This window comes from Daucus carota, chromosome 3, assembly GCF_001625215.2.
Source record: "Daucus carota subsp. sativus chromosome 3, DH1 v3.0, whole genome shotgun sequence".
Classification (NCBI taxonomy): Eukaryota; Viridiplantae; Streptophyta; class Magnoliopsida; order Apiales; family Apiaceae; genus Daucus; species Daucus carota.
Window position 1 is genome coordinate 30,081,061 of NC_030383.2, and position 20,816 is coordinate 30,101,876.

Genomic DNA, 20,816 nt, shown 5'->3' on the forward strand with positions numbered 1-20,816 from the left:
GTGTAGACAACGGTTTGTGGGAAGAAACCGTTTGTATAATAAATTTCATTTTAATGAGTTAAAAATCGCATTTCCTTTAGCAATTCTTGATCTAATGCAAGAAAACCTATGGACTATCAAGAAATTGTTTATTTTGTTATAACTTGATTAGGACTTTTGAATCTTTTGCACTCTCTTATGTACATTTATTTTCTTAAATTCAGTCAGTTAGACAACATTTTATTAGTTAGTACGGCTTGTCTATAAGGCCTTGTTACGATGCTAACAAAAACACTTGTATGTTAGCTTTCCAGTCACACAACACTATGTAAACCCTGTTTGAACTATCGTAAACAACACAAAAAATAAAAACACTTGTCTAATTACAACAACGGTTTCTTGAACTATTGTCTGAAATTTCTTCACACATCGGCTCTCAAACCGTTGTCTAACATGCATCATTACACAATCCACAGTTAATAAACCGTTGTCTGATTAATTTACTAGCCAATAGTTTTTTAACCGTTGTAGGTCGTAGGTGTTGGACAATAGTTTTTCGAGGACGAAAAGAAAGTGTTGTGTCTTTTTTCCAAACAACGCTTTTTTCATCGTGCGTTGTCTGATCAGTGTTGTCTAATGGTGTTTTTGTTGTAGTGTCATGTGGGACAGCTCTTTGATTGATGAGATACTAAAATTAACTGATCCTTCAGGGGGGCAGTTTTCCCTATCGAGTCCATTAGCTACAAATGCCACACAGATCGAATCAACTCACCAGCTGCATCACAACCCTCGGAAAATGGGGAATCAAAGCTTCAGATGCAAGATCTACTGAACAGATGGAGCTTCTGTCATCAAATGCAAAAAAGGTCTGATTTATTTGCCTAGAACTTAAATCGTACATGTGTGAATTCTATGAGGCTACACCAATGATGATATGGCAGGGCCAGACTATACTAATGTGTACACTGTGGTCATTGCACTCACAAAAATAGTGGTATTAGCCAATTTAGTTTTAGAGTTTGGTGACAATTCTCGACCTCGGTTACTTTTTTTAAGCTGACACCAAGTACCATAAAGCTCATTAAAATTTGGGTTTTTTGGGTTGTATTGTACATTGTGTGAGTACTGTTTTTGCCCTATGATTTCATGTTTCTGACATAAGAGTGAGAAAGCTTGCTATAATATTTGCCACAGAAAGGGCTGTTTTTCCGCTTCCAGGTTGAGGAACCAACCCCACTCTTATATAAGAAACCCCAGCCGGTTGAACTCCCGGTTGTCAAATGACCGGAAATAGCCTGTCAAAAGGCTCATGTAACCGGCCCAATAAGTCCTATAACACTCAAGAATACTAGGAAAATAAATTAAAAATAAAATTAAGAGGGGTGTATTAGATTGGGATTTCAAAGCATTTTTTTGCATTTATAATCTTGAGATATTCAATTGGGATTTTAAATTATGATACAAAATCTGATGGTATTCAATTGAGATTTTAAATTACGCTTTAAAATCTGATGGTATTCAATTGGGATTGTTTAAAATCCATTAAAATATGATGGTTTTTTTTGAATTTCATAAAATGATGAATTTTGTGGCATTCTTCCGTGCATTTTAAGTTTTTTGAAATTCCACCAAAATCAATATGATTATGAAGCATTGTGCTTAAATCGTATCAACTTTGTGACATTTTATCAAGAATCCGCACAAAATCAAAATCACATACATTCCATTAAATCCATAAACTAAAAACAATCCATTAAAATCTCAATCGAATACACTCCGTAAGAGAATTTTCAAGAATTTTTTGAATATCTGTAAGGCGTGAAAGTCCAATTAGCCCATTAAGGACCCAATTCTGGAATGTTCCTAGAAAACTATTGAAAGGCCTAACAAACGGGACCAATCATCAATATACTTATATAAAGAAGAAGCATGGGGCGTTTAGGTGGCGCCTCTCGGAGAGCTCTGTTCTATTTTTCTAATTTTCTAGAATTTTTGGATGAAAAAATATCAAAAATAAAAACTGTCCTTTTTAGTTTTGGATATATTCGAATAACATTTCAGAATTAGAAGAAAGTTTCAGAACTACCTTTTTCAAAATCAATATGCTTATATAAAGGAGAAGCATGGGGCGTTTAGGTGGCGTCTCTCATAGAGCTCTGTTCTATTTTTCTAATTTTCTGAAATTTTTGATTGAAAAAATATCAAAAATAAAAATTATCTTTTTTAGTTTCGGATATATTGGAAGAAAGTTTCAGAACTAACTTTTTCAAAATATCAAAATCACATCAGAATTTGAAACTATCATCATATTTTTGAAAAAGGTGTATATCAAAAACCAAAAGGATTTATGATATTTTCTAATTTTCTGGAATTTTTGTATGAAAAAATATCAAAATTAAAAAAAAATACCTTTTTTAGTTTCGGATATATTAAAGAAAGTTTCAAAACTACCTTTTCCAAATATCAAAATCAAATCAAAATTTGAAACTATCTCATATTTTTGGAAAAAGTGTATATCAAAAACCAAAAGAATTTTTTATAAGCCGGTCTTTTTCTCAAATCAACCCTAAAATTTAACGCACACAATTTTTTTTAACTTATTTGTCTTCCCCATCTAATACAATAATGAGTTACACTATACTAGATGTTTTCAATGGCGAAAAGATGATTGGTTAACGAGAGTAAGAGTTTGTCGGATGTGAGAGTCGACAAATCGAAACACCGGAGAACAATATAGCTTGTATATGATATTAATGGATGAAAAAATCAATAAATTAACTGTTATTGATACATGTTTGCTGGTTATTTTTTATAATATTTGTTTTCTTTATCGGACATGTTTGGTGTTGTTAATTTTTATGTTCACTTTGTATACATGAAAATATTATTCATGCAACAAATGATTAGTGTTCGGATTAATTACAGATATAATCTTAGGTATTTTCTTTTTCACTCTACAAATATTAATTTTAAATTATCAATATAATTTTTATAGGCCGCCGCAACGCGCGGTTTTTCAACTAATTTATCATCTAATAGGCCAAAAATAGCCTATTAAGAAATGACCCTCAAAAAGCCGGAAGTAGCAAATTAAATATTAAAATAAAAAAGATATTCAATCTGGAGGGTCCATATTCAACCTCATTTGAGATCAAATTCGGTGTTGAATCGAGACCCACAAGTTGTTTGACATACCGTGAAGTGAACCCCGGGCGCGTCTGGCTCACACTTGGACATCCTAAAGGGCCTCTATTCGACCACGTTCGAGGTCGAATGAAACCCTGAACTGAGGTCCTCAGGTCTTTTAACCTGGCCATCCAAAGAATATTCTATTCGACCTCATTCAATGTCAAATTTAACTCAGCAAGTAAGGTCGACATAATAATCGACCTGGACATCACAACATGCTTCTATTTGATCTCGTTTGAGATTGAACAAAAGCACAATATCAGGTTCATAGGTCGTTCGGCCTCGGCGCCTAAGATTTCAGGATGTTAGATATCGTTTAAGGTCGAATAGACCTGAAGGTGTAACCCGAAACAAATTTGATATGGGGTACATGGAAGGCTTATTCGACCGAGGTCGAATAGTAGCTGAAAATTAAAATTCTAATGTTCTAATAATCTTAGAACATTAGAATTATATTTCAGAAAATTATTTAAAGGCTCATAAATATTCTAAAATTTTATATTAAATCATGAAAAATTTCAATAAAAATGGAATTAATCCCCTAAAAGATATGAGAATGCTTTCGAGCACTATATTTGTAATAAATATTGATAAAATTACTTGATGTGCAATAAAGAAGGCTCGAAAATTCATGTAAAAGGCTCATAAAGTCATATATAAGGCTCCGAAAGTCATATATAAGGCTCTGGAAACCATGCAAGGACTCTAAAACTTTTGAAATATTTCTACGGCACTTATCCAAAGTTGGGGACCAAATCCTAATTGTGTTTCGATTTATTGTAAGGCCTAAAAGGAATAAAGCCCATTTAAAAGGCCCATACTTGTAATTTATTAATTAATTGCGTAATTAATTAATATAGGCTAAAAGCCCATTGGACATCCACATTTGAGATACGTAGGTTGTGAAACCTCAGGACATGTGCCCTCAACCCTGTTTAAATCCGTATCTAGTCTAACTATGAATCTATCAAGAAGAATGAACTTAAGAGTTCTAGACAGATTGTAACTCTTCAGAGATGACTATCTAGAGTCCTAGACAACCATCAACAACTTAGGATAATGATAAATGATCAATTCTATCATATCTCCAATGCAAACACCTACTCCAAATCAATATCTAAAACTTGATATGTCTATATAGAGAGCTCTACCCTCACAACTAGGCCCACAGGCCTTGCCAAGCCCCACCTAGGGGTCCATTCTTGGTGTCCACAAACCTCCCCATACTCTTAAAAGCATTAGTTCGCATTTAAGGATGTATTTAGTAGTTTGTATTGGAGTAAGACAATATATATATATATATATATATATATATATATATATATATACATACATATATATATATATATATAGTAAAGTTCTATGGAGACCACTTATATTGGAGACCGTGGAGACCACTTATGTTCTGCAAGCGAAATATTGCATAAAAACATTGCAAAACGTATAGTTTTGCACATCATGTTGTACAAAATCATTATTTCACTTTAAAATCTTGAATATCATATAAGTTTCGCATGTAGAACATTATAAAATGTTATATTCTACGAAATTTATTTAGTTTGCAGGACATTGTTCAACTTGCAGAACATACATTATATATTTATGAAACATAGATGATCTTCAACAATTTTAATGAATACATGATATTTGTTGAACATACTTCACAAAAGAAAAGTTCTATGGAGACTGATTTTTGTGGAGGTTTTAGAAACTTAATCACAGCCATCCATTTCTTACCCATCTAAGGGCCTGCAGATATTTGTACAACAAGAAAAAAGTCTAAATCCTGCATAACATAAAATAATAATTATGTAATATTGGTGTTCAATCACCGAATCCTAACAAATAAAAATAATAATTGCATACAAAATAAAGATGTAGTTGGACATTGCTATGATTGGCATTGAACTCATTGTCATTGTCATGCAACGAATTGAATTTGTTGCAAAACAAAATAACACTTGGATATATCACAAATATGCGGGACAAATCATTAATATTACATATCTAGAAATGCAGAACAAAAATAGTCTAAATTATTAAGATAGTTTTGAATTAAAACCGAAACAATAAATGCAGGACAAGAATATTAATAATATATTACTAGAATTGCAGGATAAGAATACAAGATCTTAGAGACTACAAGATCTACCGTTAAAATAATATGTCAATTAATGGACATGATTAAATATTCTTTGTCATGCATTTCCGATAATATTCATGTAGTTTATAAAATAGATTCTTGGGATAATATTCATGTAGTTTGTAGAATATTACTCGAAATGCAAGACAAGAATATTATCGGAAATGCAGGACAAAAATATTTAATCATATCCATTAGTTTTTATTGTAGTTAAAAGAATCGTAATATTAGAATAGTTATTAGAATAGTTATTGAAAAGAATCGTGATATTAGAATAGTTATCGAAAAAAAATCATGATATTAGAATAGTTATTGGAAATTTAATTTATTTTTAAAAAAAATCATAGAAAATATAAATAAGTTCTCAATTAAGTTACCAATTCTTTTCTATTTTAAAATTTTAAATTGATTTATTTGTTTTGTTAGAACCCAATATCAAACACATAGGAGAATCTAAAAATCCAAGCCAAAAATAATATATTAATTTTTTATTTAAAACATTTTTTAAAATGTTTAACAAATATGTTTGATTACAAGGACACCTATCATATCATATAGTAAAAACAAGTAGTAGAATCTTGTAGAACTTGATTTAAAATATTCATTCAAATCAATTTCTATTCAATGATTCTTTGCTAGAATCCAATATCAAACATCTACTAGAATCTCAACATATGATTATAAGATTGATATTAGTAAAATTATAACTTAATTTGAAGTTGTTAGGTGTTCCGTTTGTTGATCATATATGATTTATTATGTGTTCTTTTTAAATAAATTAAAATTTGAATTATCATAATTTATTTAGTTAAGTGATAATTAATTAAGATTCTAGTAATTAATATTATAATATTAATATTACAAATTTACTAAAAATTATATACAATGACTCAAGTTCTTTAATTATCTTTTGCTTTTAATATAAAATTTAAATATGGGAACAACACTTTTGAGAAACCTCCATTCAAAAATAATTGAACGAGTAGTGTAAAGAATCTCTTTATTAACTATATATTATAATAATTTTTTTAATTCAACTTCGTAAATAAATATTTAAAAATTCTACAATGTATTAATCTATAATATTTGAGGGAACATTTTAAAGTAATATAAATTTCATAAAATATCAATTTAAAGATTCTAATATATATTATTCTACATATTTGAGTGAACATTTATTAGAATATCAAGATTAATAACAAAATTGGATCAAAATTATATCATTTTCAAAAATTTGTCATTTCAACATAATCTATCCATGTACAATAATTATGAATAAATTATGTGTAATATCATATTATCATAACTCCTTTATCATATTATTCTATTATTTATATCTTAAAAATATCTAATATTTACGGGAACACTACTATAAAATTATCTATAATAACAAATTATGATATTATTTTTATATTATATTAGATACCTTGTAAATGAATGCACAAATGAACACTTATCAGAATCTTAACTCGAATTATTCGTCAAGGAGACTTATATTAAAGCGAACATTTTGAAGAATATTAATTTTTAAATAATAAAATTCTCAAATAATTCATATTAAAATATGTGAAATATCTAAATATAAAAAGTCTTTAAATGAATGTATTAAAGAATCTTACTTTTTATTATCAAATATCAAAATATTCTCTAAGATATTTTTAAAATACTATACTAAAAAATAAATATCAAAAGACTCTCTAAGATATTTTTTATGATTAATAATAAATATTTGTGCCGTGTAAGATTCTTTTAAAATTTGAGATTTTTCTTGTATAAATTATTTACCTTGTGATATTTTTTTGACTATTCTAATATTTTTAATAATTGCATTGAGCGATATTCTTTTGACCGAATTCCATTGAGTGATTCCCTACATGTGAAAAATATAATTCATATCAATGAGTATTAAGACCTTATTAAATTTCAAATTTTTAAATATTTATTTTCAGAAAAACATTTAATAGAATAATACGAGTGAAAAACACTAATTTTTATATATAATTTTCATCAAAAGAATCTGCATAAAAATATGCATCAAAACACATAACGAATGGTTAAATCTTATTAGTATGAATATGAACACTTGAAGAAATCCAATTACATTTAAACTGAATTACCTCTCCTATAGTTAAATGAGAAAATATTTTTCGGATTCCGTTGAGATCTCCTACCTACGACAAAAAAAACAATCTTATCTAAAGATTCTTTAAAATACTATCTTAAATAATAAATTTTGAAAAGATTCTCTAAGATATTTTTTATGATTAATAAGAAATATTTGTGCCATGTAAGATTCTTTTAAAATTTGAGATTTTTCTAATTGTATGAATTATTTACCTTATGATATTCTTTTGATTGTTCTAATATTTTTAATAATTTCTTTGAGTGATATTCTTTTGACCGAATTCCATTGAGTGATTTTCTACATGTGAAAAATATAATTCATATCGATGAGTATTAAGACCTTATTAAGTTTAAAATTTTTAAATATTTATTTTCAGAAAAACATTTAATAGAAAATACGAGTGAAAGATTTTAATTTTTATATATAATTTTCATCAACAAAATCTGCATCAAAACACTTAATGAAATCTTGTTAAATCTTATTCTTGTGAATGTAAACACTTAACGGAATTCCATTACCCTTAAACTGAAATACCTATCATATAATTAAATGAGAAAATATTTTATCGGATTCCGCTGAGAAATCTCCTACCTACGACAAGTTTAAAATTTAAAATTTGAAATTCAAATTAAATACTGATTGAATGATTGAGATATGGATAATATAGAAAAGAAAATCAATTAATTGCAAATCTTATTAAATGTACTTATTAAATGCATTAAATATATTACTGATTGAATGCATTAAATATATTACTGATTGAATGCATTAAATATATGTAGAAGATTACTATAATATCCCTTAGAGCATCTCCAACGGCGTTGGCTATAATCGTTGGCTAAATTGAACCTGTAAGATATTAAGTAAAATTTGCTGAACCGGTAAGACATTGTACTTCAATGGTAGTGGCTATATTGGTTGGCTATAATTTAAAAATAGAATGTTATTAATATTTTAGTTTGTTAAAATAGAATATATATATATATGAGTTTGATGTGGTAATAAATGATATGCAATCATCCTACAGATTTCTTACATACCTGTAGAGGTTCGACAAATATAGCCATCCATAGGAGGTTGGCTAAAATTATAGACAACAGGTTCACGTGGTTGGAGTACGCTTTTTTCAACAGGTTGGCTAAATTTTTATATTTGGAATGCCAACTCACTTTTTAGCTAAAGGTTTTGTATGGTTGGAGATGCTCTTAAGAATTAGATTTGATTGATTTTTTGATAAATCATAATTTATATTATGATTATAAAATCAACGGTGATTAAGCGGGTTTCCCGGTTTTCTTGATAAGCTGAGTTTTCTTAGGATCTTTCTCATATATATATATATATATATATATATATATATATATATATATATATATATATATATATACTATACCTAAATGACCTCACCCACCCCTTATATGTAATCACCCACCTAGGGCCCACCCTCTCCCCTATTCAATCCACCTCGGGCCCTCTAGGGCCTCGCCAAGGCTCCTCACAGGCCCTGGACAGGCTCCAGACAGTCTTAAAGAGCCAAACCTTGACCCACCATGGTCCCACTAGGCCCCGACCTGGCCCTATTAGGCCCCACTTAGATCCTGTCTAGGCCCATCTCGGGGTCCATCCCCGATCCCAAAATCCGTATCATTCTACTAAATCGCATTGGTTTCTATTTAGTTTCTATTCAAGTATTTTCTTTTGGAGTAGTACTCTATATATATATATATATATATATATATATATATATATATATATATATATATATTTATATATATATATATATATATAATATTTATATTCAAAACCTTCATACAATTTAGTTTGATTCATCTTGTGGGGAGTCATAATATTTGTAAAGTTTTAAAATCATGCTTTCGCCTCGTCATCAGCAAAAACGGGCCTTTTCCTAGCCCATTCTCCGTATTTACAATATATATTTTGACTCTAAACTCAGGGTTATAAAATCTAGTCTCCAATACCTATCATTTCAATTCTCACTTAAATTCTAGTCAAATAGACCATCCTTAAATTTTGAAAAGCTTATACTTTCTTCATATGGCGACTGAAGGTAAAATTGATTTGTCCAACAATGGTGATTCAATTGTGGTTCCATCTTCATTGTTAAAAAAGAAAGTGAACCCTTTTATTAAGAAATTATATGATATGGTTGATGATTCTACCACCGATAGAGTTATATGTTGGGGCCCAATGAATAATAGCTTCGTTGTGAAGGATCCAGAGGAATTCGAAAGAGACATTTTGCCAAAGTGCTTCAAGCACAATAAAATTACAAGCTTCATCCGCCAGTTGAATTTTTATGTACGTCATTTCTTTTTCTATATTCTCTACATTTCTTTTGATTGTTCCTTATTCGAGCGTTTTTCTGTGTGTGTGTGTGAGTATATTTATTTGATGTTTAATCTTTTTGACCGGGGTAAATAGTTTTAATAATATTCATGAAAATTGATTAACAATTTAACAAAAGATACATGAACTTTGGACATTTGGAGTTGTTTGTTTATGTTCTTGACTACATATCAATTTAGGTTGCTTTTTGATTAATTTCTTTCTTACTATTGTCATTACAGCCTTAAACGGGCTAAATTAGTTATATTTTTCTTATCTATTTTATGTCATCTAAGAACTTGCTAATTAAGTGTTGAGATATAGAGTGTGTATGCAATCTAGATTTTAATGGATTAATGATAATATATGATTTTAATGGATTGTTAGTGCTTTTGGTTTCATGTGAAGTCTAGCAAATTCTCAATACAATATCATTCAGTTGATGTAGAATTATTAGAATTTAGGCATAAAATTTAAAAATCTCTCCTAATTGAATACCACCAGATTTGTAAGTATAATTTAAAATCCTGATTGAATATCATCAGATTTTTAGGATAATTTAAAATCTTAATTGAATATCTAAAGATTCTTATACATACTTAAAATTTTGAATCAAATATACGTGGATTTCAAGAATGAAAGAATATATAATCTTATCTAAAGAATACTTTTGATTTTAATTCCATATACCTTTTCCTTTATTTAAAAAGGTGTGAAATGAAAAGGAAAAAGCCACTCCCTTTGTTTTTAATATATGACGTTTGACTTTTTGGCACATATATTTTAGTACTTTGACTGGGTAGTTAAAAGTATTATTTTTATAATCTTCTTTTTCTGAAAAAAAAAATGTAATCAAAATTTTAATTCACAAAAAAAAATCAATTAAAAATAATAATTTTTACTATCCGGTCACCCCACCTAAAAGTTCGTGCCAAAGTCAAAAGGGTCGTATAAAAAATATAGAGGTAGTAACAAATAGATAAGTAAATGATCCACACATGTTAGAAATTACCTCATACAGTCATGTTAATTAATAACCCGAAAAATGCAATTTTCTTATATAATAGAATATTTCTCAAGCTAAGACTTATTTGAATAATACTTAAAATGTTATAATACTTTTATATGTATTTGCCTCTCCAATATGTGCTATATATAGAGTTAATTTTGATACAAAAAATATTTGCCAATTTCAGTATTCACATAATTCCATTTGTTGCAGCTAATAGCTACCTTGTTGTTTTAACTATAGTCTTTAATTTATTTTTTCTTTTGACTTGAGTCTTGTTTTTATTGTGTCCAAAATATGCATCACACGCACCTATGCCTAGCTTCTTATCAGAAGGAAAATAAAAATTCAAATTTTTAGTTTATATTTATTCAATATTCTATTTAGTTCAGTAGAGAAAATCAAATAAATAGATCAAGGGATTATCCAAAAGTGTGACATAAACTGGTACATTACCTAAAAAGAGAGATTTCATCAATTATTGAGAGAAATGTAGGGGCTTGTTCAAACCATAAGCATTTTTCAACATTATACACCAAAATTAGCCATAGATCATTTTAGATCATGTTTGGTTGGCATTGTTGTTGCAAGCATAAAATTATGGCTCAATCGAACTCGAGTCCAAGTTATTTAGTCAAATTCGAGCCTAAAATTGACTCGACTGGGCTCGTTTATGCCCTAGTGAATTTTCAAGCATTTATTCAAGCAAGTTATCTTTGTTATTGTTTTGTTCATATATATATTGTTTCTCAAAGATGTCCTATCAACAAAGTTAACAAAATTCGGCACAACTCCGTGTGATTCTGAGTGTAAAAGTAGCAACCAAGAACTTGAATTTAGTCCCTGTTTCTTATTTGCTAGATTATCTCATCAACAGTTTCGTCTATAATCTTTTACATCCCTGTGCTGCAAAATGGCTTTTCACTCGAGAATAAGGCGTGATCCACAAAAATAAATGCATGTCTTACATATTGTGTAGTTAAATGATGTTGATATTTGCTACTAATCAAATATGATCAGTTTTCACCTTAGTATTTCTAATCTATTTCGTGTTATTTGAACAACCTGCAGGGATTTAAGAGGGCTGATCCTCACTTGTTGGAGTTCACAAACGAGGGTTTCGTAAAAGGCCAAAGGCATTTGCTCAGTAGCATTGAACGTCGTGAATCTAATCATAGGCGAAACCAACAGCCACATCATGCACATAAAGAGAGCTCAACAGTTGAGACATCTGCTCAAGGTGGTAAACCTGTCGTGGAGGAAGATATTGAAGGTCTCGATAGAGACTTTAATAATGTCCTCAAGCAGGAGGTTGTTGTGTTGAACAAGAAGGCGCATACAACTGTTACACAGTTGGAATCTATAACACAACGCCTTACTGGAATCGAGCAAAGAGACCAAGGAATTATGTCCTTCCTAAAGGCTGTGAACCCTGACTATGAACCTGGTATTGACAGTTTCTCCCCTGGTTCAGATTTAATCTGGGGCAGCTCTTCGATGAGAGGATAAAATCGATGGATCCTGAGGACTCCACCCCAGAAGCTGCAGTACCAATAGATATCTGATGTGCACCTCATCTTTGTTTGGAACCTTTTCTTTAAAACATCTGTACTATGAAATTAATTTTGGTTCTAAGATCCACATTTAGGGTGGACTATCACAGATACATTCGAATGTCCTTTTAAGAATGATTATTTTTGTCAATTTGAATCAAAATCTGGTTATGTTGACATTCTTTTAAAGCAAACATAGCATGTTAGCATAGTCATTCTAATTATCTAATCTAAGTGTTTTTTAAAACAGAAAATGGTAGTTGTCATAATACTTTTTCCAAATGATAATAGTATCACCTATATAATATATTATATGATGGATCGTATACATACACGTCCACAAATTAAAATACGTTTTATATAGTTTCACGTCGTTAATTGGGATAATTTTAGATTCTCTAGCATTCTCAAACTGAACGATTACTTTCATGTTTAATAATGAGTTTTTACCTGAAACTCTCCTCATTTCTTATATAATAGTAAGTTTTATTGTACGTGACGTTGTATACTAAAAATTTATGAATTATTTTTTCTTACATAATTATGCAAATAAACTAGTTTAAACAAGAAATAGGTTAATCTAACACAGATGGAGAACCTATAATTATTGTTACATATTGTGTTTACAAATCTAAATAAAAGGAAAGGAGTACATCTACGAATAAATACTCTATATGTTTTTCCCATTTGTTTATAACTGAGTTGAGCACAGAGATGAAGAAACACGTATAAAATAGTAAAAAGAAAAGAAAAAGTGAATAAAGTGATAAGGTCTATCGATATTTAGTTGATAAATTTTAAAGAGTGAGTGAGAATTTTTATATTATTAAAATTTATCACATGTTGAAAAGTTTCGAAATATAAATAATTGAATGATACATTCATTAAAAAAACTTAAACAATTAGTAGGAGTGGGCGAGTAAATAACATATAGAGTATTTTACATGTTGATGGCCGGACTTTATAATGAGTTTCAATTTCATGGCCAGACATTCTGATTTTCAATTTAATGGTCAAACTTCAGTTTCGTGTTTAAAAAATAAGGACCGACTTCCAGACTTCCAATATAATGGCCAGACTTAAGTTCTGAGTTTCAATTTTGTGGCCAGACTTTCAGATTATTTTGATTTTTGTAATGTAGATTTGATTTCGATATTGTCAATATTAAGGAAGCCATCGTTTTGAAACGCGAAATTGAAGTGCGGCCATTAAATTGGAAATCTGAAAGTCTGGCCACAAACTTGAAACTCGGTATAAAGTCTGGCGAGCGACCTGCAATTTAATCTAACATATATAAATTGATTACTTGCGATTGAGAGCAAGACAGACATTAATAATTATGTGCTCAAGCTGGAGGTCGCCGAGACATTAATAATGTGCTCAAGCAGGAGGTCGCCGAGTTGAACAAGAAGGCTTAGACAACTGATACACAATTAGAATCAATAATACAACGCCTTGATGGAAAGGAGCAAAGACACCAAGAAATGATGTCCTTCCTAAAGGCTGTGAACCCTATCTATACACCTGGTATTGACAGTTTCTCCCCTGGATCAAATTTAATCTGGGGCAGCTCTTCGGTCGCTGAGATACTAAAATCGATGGATCCTGAGGACTCCACACCAGCTGGTGCACTACCAATGGATATCTGATGTGCACCTCATCCTTGTTTGGAATCTTTTCTTAAAAACGTCTGTATACTCTGAAATTAATTTTGGTTTTGAGATCTACATTTAGGGTGGACCAACACAGATACATTTGACTGCCATTTTCAGAATGATTATTTTTGTCAATTTGAATTAAAATCTGGTTATCTTGGCAATTTTTTAAGGGTAAACATAGCATTTTTTCTAAAACGGAAGATGGTAGGTGTCATAATACTTTTTCCAAATGATAATAGTATCACCTATATAATATATTATATAATGGATCATATACAGACACATCCACAAATTAAAATACGTCATATATAGTTTCACGTTGCTTGAGATAATTTTGGATTCTTTAGAATTTTCAAATTGAACGATTACTCCTGACAAAAGAAATAAAACTGAAAGATTACTTTCCTGTTTAATAATGAGTTTTTACCTGAAAAACTCTCCTCATTTCTTATTTATTAGTAAGTTTTATTGTATGTGACGAAGTTGTATATTAAAAATTTATGAATTATTTTTTCTTACATAATTATGCAAATAAACTAGTTTAAACGGGGAATAGGTTAATTTAACACAAATGGAAAACCTATAATTATTGTTACAGATTGTGTTTACAAATCTAAATAAAAGGAAAGGAGCAAATCTGCGAATAAATACTCTATATGTTTCTCCCATTTATTTATAACTGAGTTGAGCGCAGAGAAGAAGAAACACTTACAAAAAAAAGTGAATGAAGTGTTGAGGTCTATCGATATTTAATTGATAAATTTTAAAGAGTGGGTGAATTTTTATAATACTAAAACTTATTACATGTGGAAAGTTTGGAAATATAAATAATTGAATGATACATTCATAAAAATAAGCTTAAACAATTAGAAGGAGTGGGCGTGTAAATATCAGATAGAGTAAATTACATGTTGATGGGCAGACTTTATACCGAGTTTCAATTTCAGGGCCAGACTTTCATATTTCCAATTTAATGGTCAAACTTCAGTTCCTTTTAAAAATACGGACAGACTTCGAGATTTTCAATTTAATAGCCAGACTTAAGTTTTGAGTTTCAATTTTGTGGCCAGGCTTTCAGATTATTTTGAATCATGTAATGTAGATTTGATGTCGATATTGTCATATTGTCGATATTAATGGTAGCCATTGTTTTAAAACGCGAAACCGCAGTCTGGCCATTAAATTAGAAATCTGAAAGTCTGGCCACAAACTTGAAACTCGAAATAAGTCTGACCTTCGACCTCTAATTACCTCTAACATATATAAATTGATTACTTGCGATTGAGAGATTGAAATCATATTTTGGCATGAATTCAAAACTCACGGGGATGTAAAATGTTATTCGATAGAATATATATTTAATTATTTATATTTATTATTGATGTTTTTTCTTCCCATATTAGTTATACGTCATATTTAATTAAATATTTATTAGTTGAATTTTAATTAACCGGTAATAGAGGAAGAGAAAATTCCACGGAAAATTTTTACTTTAGAAATATATTTAATTTTGAATATCACTTGTATACTTCATTTAGCATTGAAATAATTTGTGATAAATTTATTAGATAATATAATACATTATATATGTATATATAGTCATCAAGAGGTTTGTCCTGCACTCTCGTCCTGCTACTAAATTCAAACTCTGGTTGTATGTTGTAACAAAAGCCTTAGGTTAAGTTTTTATCATGTTTTACTTCATTGTGCAGCTTAATTGCTTTCACTTAATACCAGATAGAACATAAGAAAATACTTGTTTAATATATAGTGTAACTAGATTATATTGAACATTTCTTAAATTCGATTTATTTACACATTATCATATCTAACTTATGTTGCGGTTATGTGAATAACCAGGGGTTCAGGAAGGTTGATCCTGACCGATGGGAGTTCGCAAATGAGGGTTTCTTAAGAGGCCAAAGGCATTTGCTAAAAAGCATTGTACGTCGTAAACCGGCTCATGCTCAAAATAAACAGCCTCAGCAGCCAAATGGACAGAGCTCAACAGTTGGGGCGTGTGTTGAAGTTGGTAAATTTGGCCTTGAGGAAGAGGTTGAGAGGCTGAAGAGGGACAAGAATGTGCTTATGCAGGAGCTTGTCAGGTGGAGGCAGCAGCAGCAGACAACTGATACACATCTACAAACAATGGTACAACGCCTTCATGGAATGGAACAAAGGCAACAACAAATGATGTCATTCCTGTCAAAGGCTGTGAACAGCCCTGGATTTTTGGCACAGTTTGTACAGCAACAAAATGAGAGCAGCAGGCTCATAACTGAAGGCAAGAAAAAAAGAAGACTTAAACCAGATGTTGTTCCAGATGATCATCCAGTCACTCCTGCCGATGGGCAGATTGTCAAATACCAGCCTTTTATGAATGATGGTTCAACTGCAATGTTCAGTCGTATGATGTTGGATGCATCTCCTCAGTTGGAAACCTTGACAGGTAATACCAATAGTATTCATTTTGGTGATGTAACATCGTCATGCAAGGCATTAGATCATGGAAGGGCTCCCCTTTGTACGTCTGGAGGGACACCGACTTCAGGGATATCAGATTTGCCATTAGTGACAGGTGTTACAGCTGTTGGCCCTTCGGAAGAGATTCAGTCTTTACCGGTAGGTGTCACTTCTGATGCAGTGAAAATGACTCCATTTCCGGAGATAACCCCCCTAGTTGGTTCGCAGGAGTTGCCGGCCGTCAATCTTTCTCTGAAAAACATGCTTATGCATGAGCCTCGCTTACAAGTGGCTCGAGAAGCCAATGTTGATAACAGCATATTTCTGAATCCAACCTCATCAACTATGGATGAGAACATGTTCCTAGATATTGATAGTTTCAATTCTGATTCTGATGTCATGTGGGACAGCTCTTTGATTGATGAGATACTAAAATTAACTGATCCTTCAGGGGGGCAGTTTTCCCTATCGAGTCCATTAGCTACAAATGCCACACAGATCGAATCAACTCCACCAGCTGCATCACAACCCTCGGAAAATGGGGAATCAAAGCTTCAGATGCAAGATCTTACTGAACAGATGGAGCTTCTGTCATCAAATGCAAAAAAGGTCTGATTTATTTTGCCTAGAACTTAAATCGTACATGTGTGAATTATATGAGGCTACACCAATGATGATATGGCAGGGCCAGACTATACTAATGTGTACACTGTGGTCATTGCACTCACAAGAAAATAGTGGTATTAGCCAATTTAGTTTTAGAGTTTGGTGACAATTCTCGACCTCGGTTACTTTTTTTAAGCTGACACCAAGTACCATAAAGCTCATTAAAATTTGGGTTTTTTGGGTTGTATTGTACATTGTGTGAGTAACTGTTTTTGCCCTATGATTTCATGTTTCTGACATAAGAGTGAGAAAGCTTGCTATAATATTTGCCACAGAAAGGGCTGTTTTGCCGCTTCCAGGTTGAGGAACCAACCCCACTCTTATATAAGAAACCCCAGCCGGTTGAACTCCCGGTTGTCAAATGACCGGAAATAGCCTGTCAAAAGGCTCATGTAACCGGCCCAATAAGTCCTATAACACTCAAGAATACTAGGAAAATAAATTAAAAATAAAATTAAGAGGGGTGTATTAGATTGGGATTTCAAAGCAATTTTTTGCATTTATAATCTTGAGATATTCAATTGGGATTTTAAATTATGATACAAAATCTGATGGTATTCAATTGAGATTTTAAATTACGCTTTAAAATCTGATGGTATTCAATTAGGATTGTTTAAAATCCATTAAAATTTGATGGTTTTTTTTGAATTTCATAAAATGATGAATTTTGTGGCATTCTTCCGTGCATTTTAAGTTTTTTGAAATTCCACCAAAATCAATATGATTTTGAAGCATTGTGCTTAAATCGTATCAACTTTGTGACATTTTATCAAGAATCCGCACAAAATCAAAATCACATACATTCCATTAAAATCCATAAACTAAAAACAATCAATTAAAATCTCAATCGAATACACCTCCGTAAGAGAATTTTCAAGAATTTTTTGAATATCTGTAAGGCGTGAAAGTCCAATTAGCCCATTAAGGACCCAATTCTGGAATGTTCCTGGAAAACTATTGAAAGGCCTAACAAACGGGACCAATCATCAAAATACTTATATAAAGGAGAAGCATGGGGCGTTTAGGTGGCGCCTCTCGGAGAGCTCTGTTCTATTTTTCTAATTCTCTAGAATTTTTGGATGAAAAAATATCAAAAATAAAAACTGTCCTTTTTAGTTTTGGATATATTCGAATAACATTTCAGAATTAGAAGAAAGTTTCAGAACTTATATAAAGGAGAAGCATGGGGCGTTTAGGTGGCGTCTCTCATAGAGCTCTGTTCTATTTTTCTAATTTTCTGAAATTTTTGATTGAAAAATATCAAAAATAAAAATTATCTTTTTTAGTTTCGGATATATTGGAAGAAAGTTTCAGAACTAACTTTTTCAAAATATCAAAATCACATCAGAATTTGAAACTATCATCATATTTTTGAAAAAGGTGTATATCAAAAACCAAAAGGATTTATGATATTTTCTAATTTTCTGGAATTTTTGGATGAAAAAATATCAAAATTAAAAAATATCTTTTTTAGTTTCGGATATATTGAAAGAAAGTTTCAAAACTACCTTTTCCAAAATATCAAAATCAAATCAAAATTTGAAACTATCTCATATTTTTGGAAAAAGTGTATATCAAAAACCAAAAGAATTTTTTATAAGCCGGTCTTTTTCTCAAATCAACCCTAAAATTTAACGCACACAATTTTTTTTAACTTATTTGTCTTCCCCATCTAATACAATAATGAGTTACACTATACTAGATGTTTTCAATGGCGAAAAGATGATTGGTTAACGAGAGTAAGAGTTTGTCGGATGTGAGAGTCGACAAATCGAAACACCGGAGAACAATATAGCTTGTATATGATATTAATGGATGAAAAAATCAATAAATTAACTGTTATTGATACATGTTTGCTGGTTATTTTTTATAATATTTGTTTTCTTTATCGGACATGTTTGGTGTTGTTAATTTTTATGTTCACTTTGTATACATGAAAATATTATTCATGCAACAAATGATTAGTGTTCGGATTAATTACAGATATAATCTTAGGTATTTTCTTTTTCACTCTACAAATATTAATTTTAAATTATCAATATAATTTTTATAGGCCACCGCAACGCGCGGTTTTTCAACTAATTTATCATCTAATAGGCCAAAAATAGCCTATTAAGAAATGACCCTCAAAAAGCCGGAAGTAGCAAATTAAATATTAAAATAAAAAAGATATTCAATCTGGAGGGTCCATATTCAACCTCATTTGAGATCAAATTCGGTGTTGAATCGAGACCCACAAGTTGTTTGACATACCGTGAAGTGAACCCCGGGCGCGTCTGGCTCACACTTGGACGTCCTAAAGGGCCTCTATTCGACCACGTTCGAGGTCGAATGAAACCCTGAACTGAGGTCCTCAGGTCTTTTAACCTGGCCATCCAAAGAATATTCTATTCGACCTCATTCAATGTCAAATTTAACTCAGCAAGTAAGGTCGACATAATAATCGACCTGGACATCACAACATGCTTCTATTTGATCTCGTTTGAGATTGAACAAAAGCACAATATCAGGTTCATAGGTCGTTCGGCCTCGGCGCCTAAGATTTCAGGATGTTAGATATCGTTTAAGGTCGAATAGACCTGAAGGTGTAACCCGAAACAAATTTGATATGGGGTACATGGAAGGCTTATTCGACCGAGGTCGAATAGTAGCTGAAAATTAAAAATTCTAATGTTCTAATAATCTTAGAACATTAGAATTATATTTCAGAAAATTATTTAAAGGCTTATAAATATTCTAAAATTTTATATTAAATCATGAAAAATTTCAATAAAAATGGAATTAATCCCCTAAAAGATATGAGAATGCTTTCGAGCACTATATTTGTAATAAATATTGATAAAATTACTTGATGTGCAATAAAGAAGGCTCGAAAATTCATGTAAAAGGCTCATAAAGTCATATATAAGGCTCCGAAAGTCATATATAAGGCTCTGGAAACCATGCAAGGACTCTAAAACTTTTGAAATATTTCTACGGCACTTATCCAAAGTTGGGGACCAAATCCTAATTGTGTTTCGATTTATTGTAAGGCCTAAAAGGAATAAAGCCCATTTAAAAGGCCCATACTTGTAATTTATTAATTAATTGCGTAATTAATTAATATAGGCTAAAAGCCCGTTGGACATCCACATTTGAGATACGTAGGTTGTGAAACCTCAGGACATGTGCCCTCAACCCTGTTTAAATCCGTATCTAGTCTAACTATTAATCTATCAAGAAGAATGAACTTAAGAGTTCTAGACAGATTGTAACTCTTCAGAGATGACTATCTAGAGTCCTAGACAACCATCAACAACTTAGGATAATGATAAATGATCAATTCTATCATATCTCCAATGCAAACACCTACTCCAAATCAATATCTAAAACTTGATATGTCTATATAGAGAGCTCTAACCCTCACAACTAGGCCCACAGCAGGCCTTGCCAAGCCCCACCTAGGGGTCCATTCTTGGTGTCCACAAACCTCTCCATACTCTTAAAAGCATTAGTTCGCATTTAAGGATGTATTTAGTAGTTTGTATTGGAGTAAGACTATATATATATATATATATATATATATATACACATATATATATATACATATATATATATATACATATATATATATAAATATATATATAGTAAAGTTCTATGGAGACCACTTATATTGGAGACCGTGGAGACCACTTATGTTCTGCAA

General features: G+C 30.9%; 1 protein-coding gene across 1 annotated transcript; it reads left to right on the plus strand.

Moving 5' to 3' along the window:
• The first annotated feature begins 9,491 nt into the window (after positions 1-9,491).
• Positions 9,492-17,425, plus strand: LOC135151470 (heat shock factor protein HSF8-like). The gene is made up of 2 exons (XM_064089926.1): positions 9,492-9,755; positions 15,863-17,425. The coding sequence occupies exons 1-2, from the start codon at positions 9,492-9,494 to the stop codon at positions 17,078-17,080; spliced, it is 1,482 nt and encodes a 493-aa protein (XP_063945996.1). The 3' UTR covers positions 17,081-17,425.
• The last annotated feature ends 3,391 nt before the right edge of the window (positions 17,426-20,816 follow it).

What these genes read in the sequence shown, in the direction of transcription:
- LOC135151470 (XM_064089926.1), top strand. Translation starts at nt 9,492, where the DNA reads ATGGCGACTGAAGGTAAAATTGATTTGTCCAACAATGGTGATTCAATT. An exon ending in TCCGCCAGTTGAATTTTTAT is followed by an intron (nt 9,756 to 15,862) that starts GTACGTCATTTC and finishes GTGAATAACCAG; the next exon opens with GGGTTCAGGAAGGTTGATCC.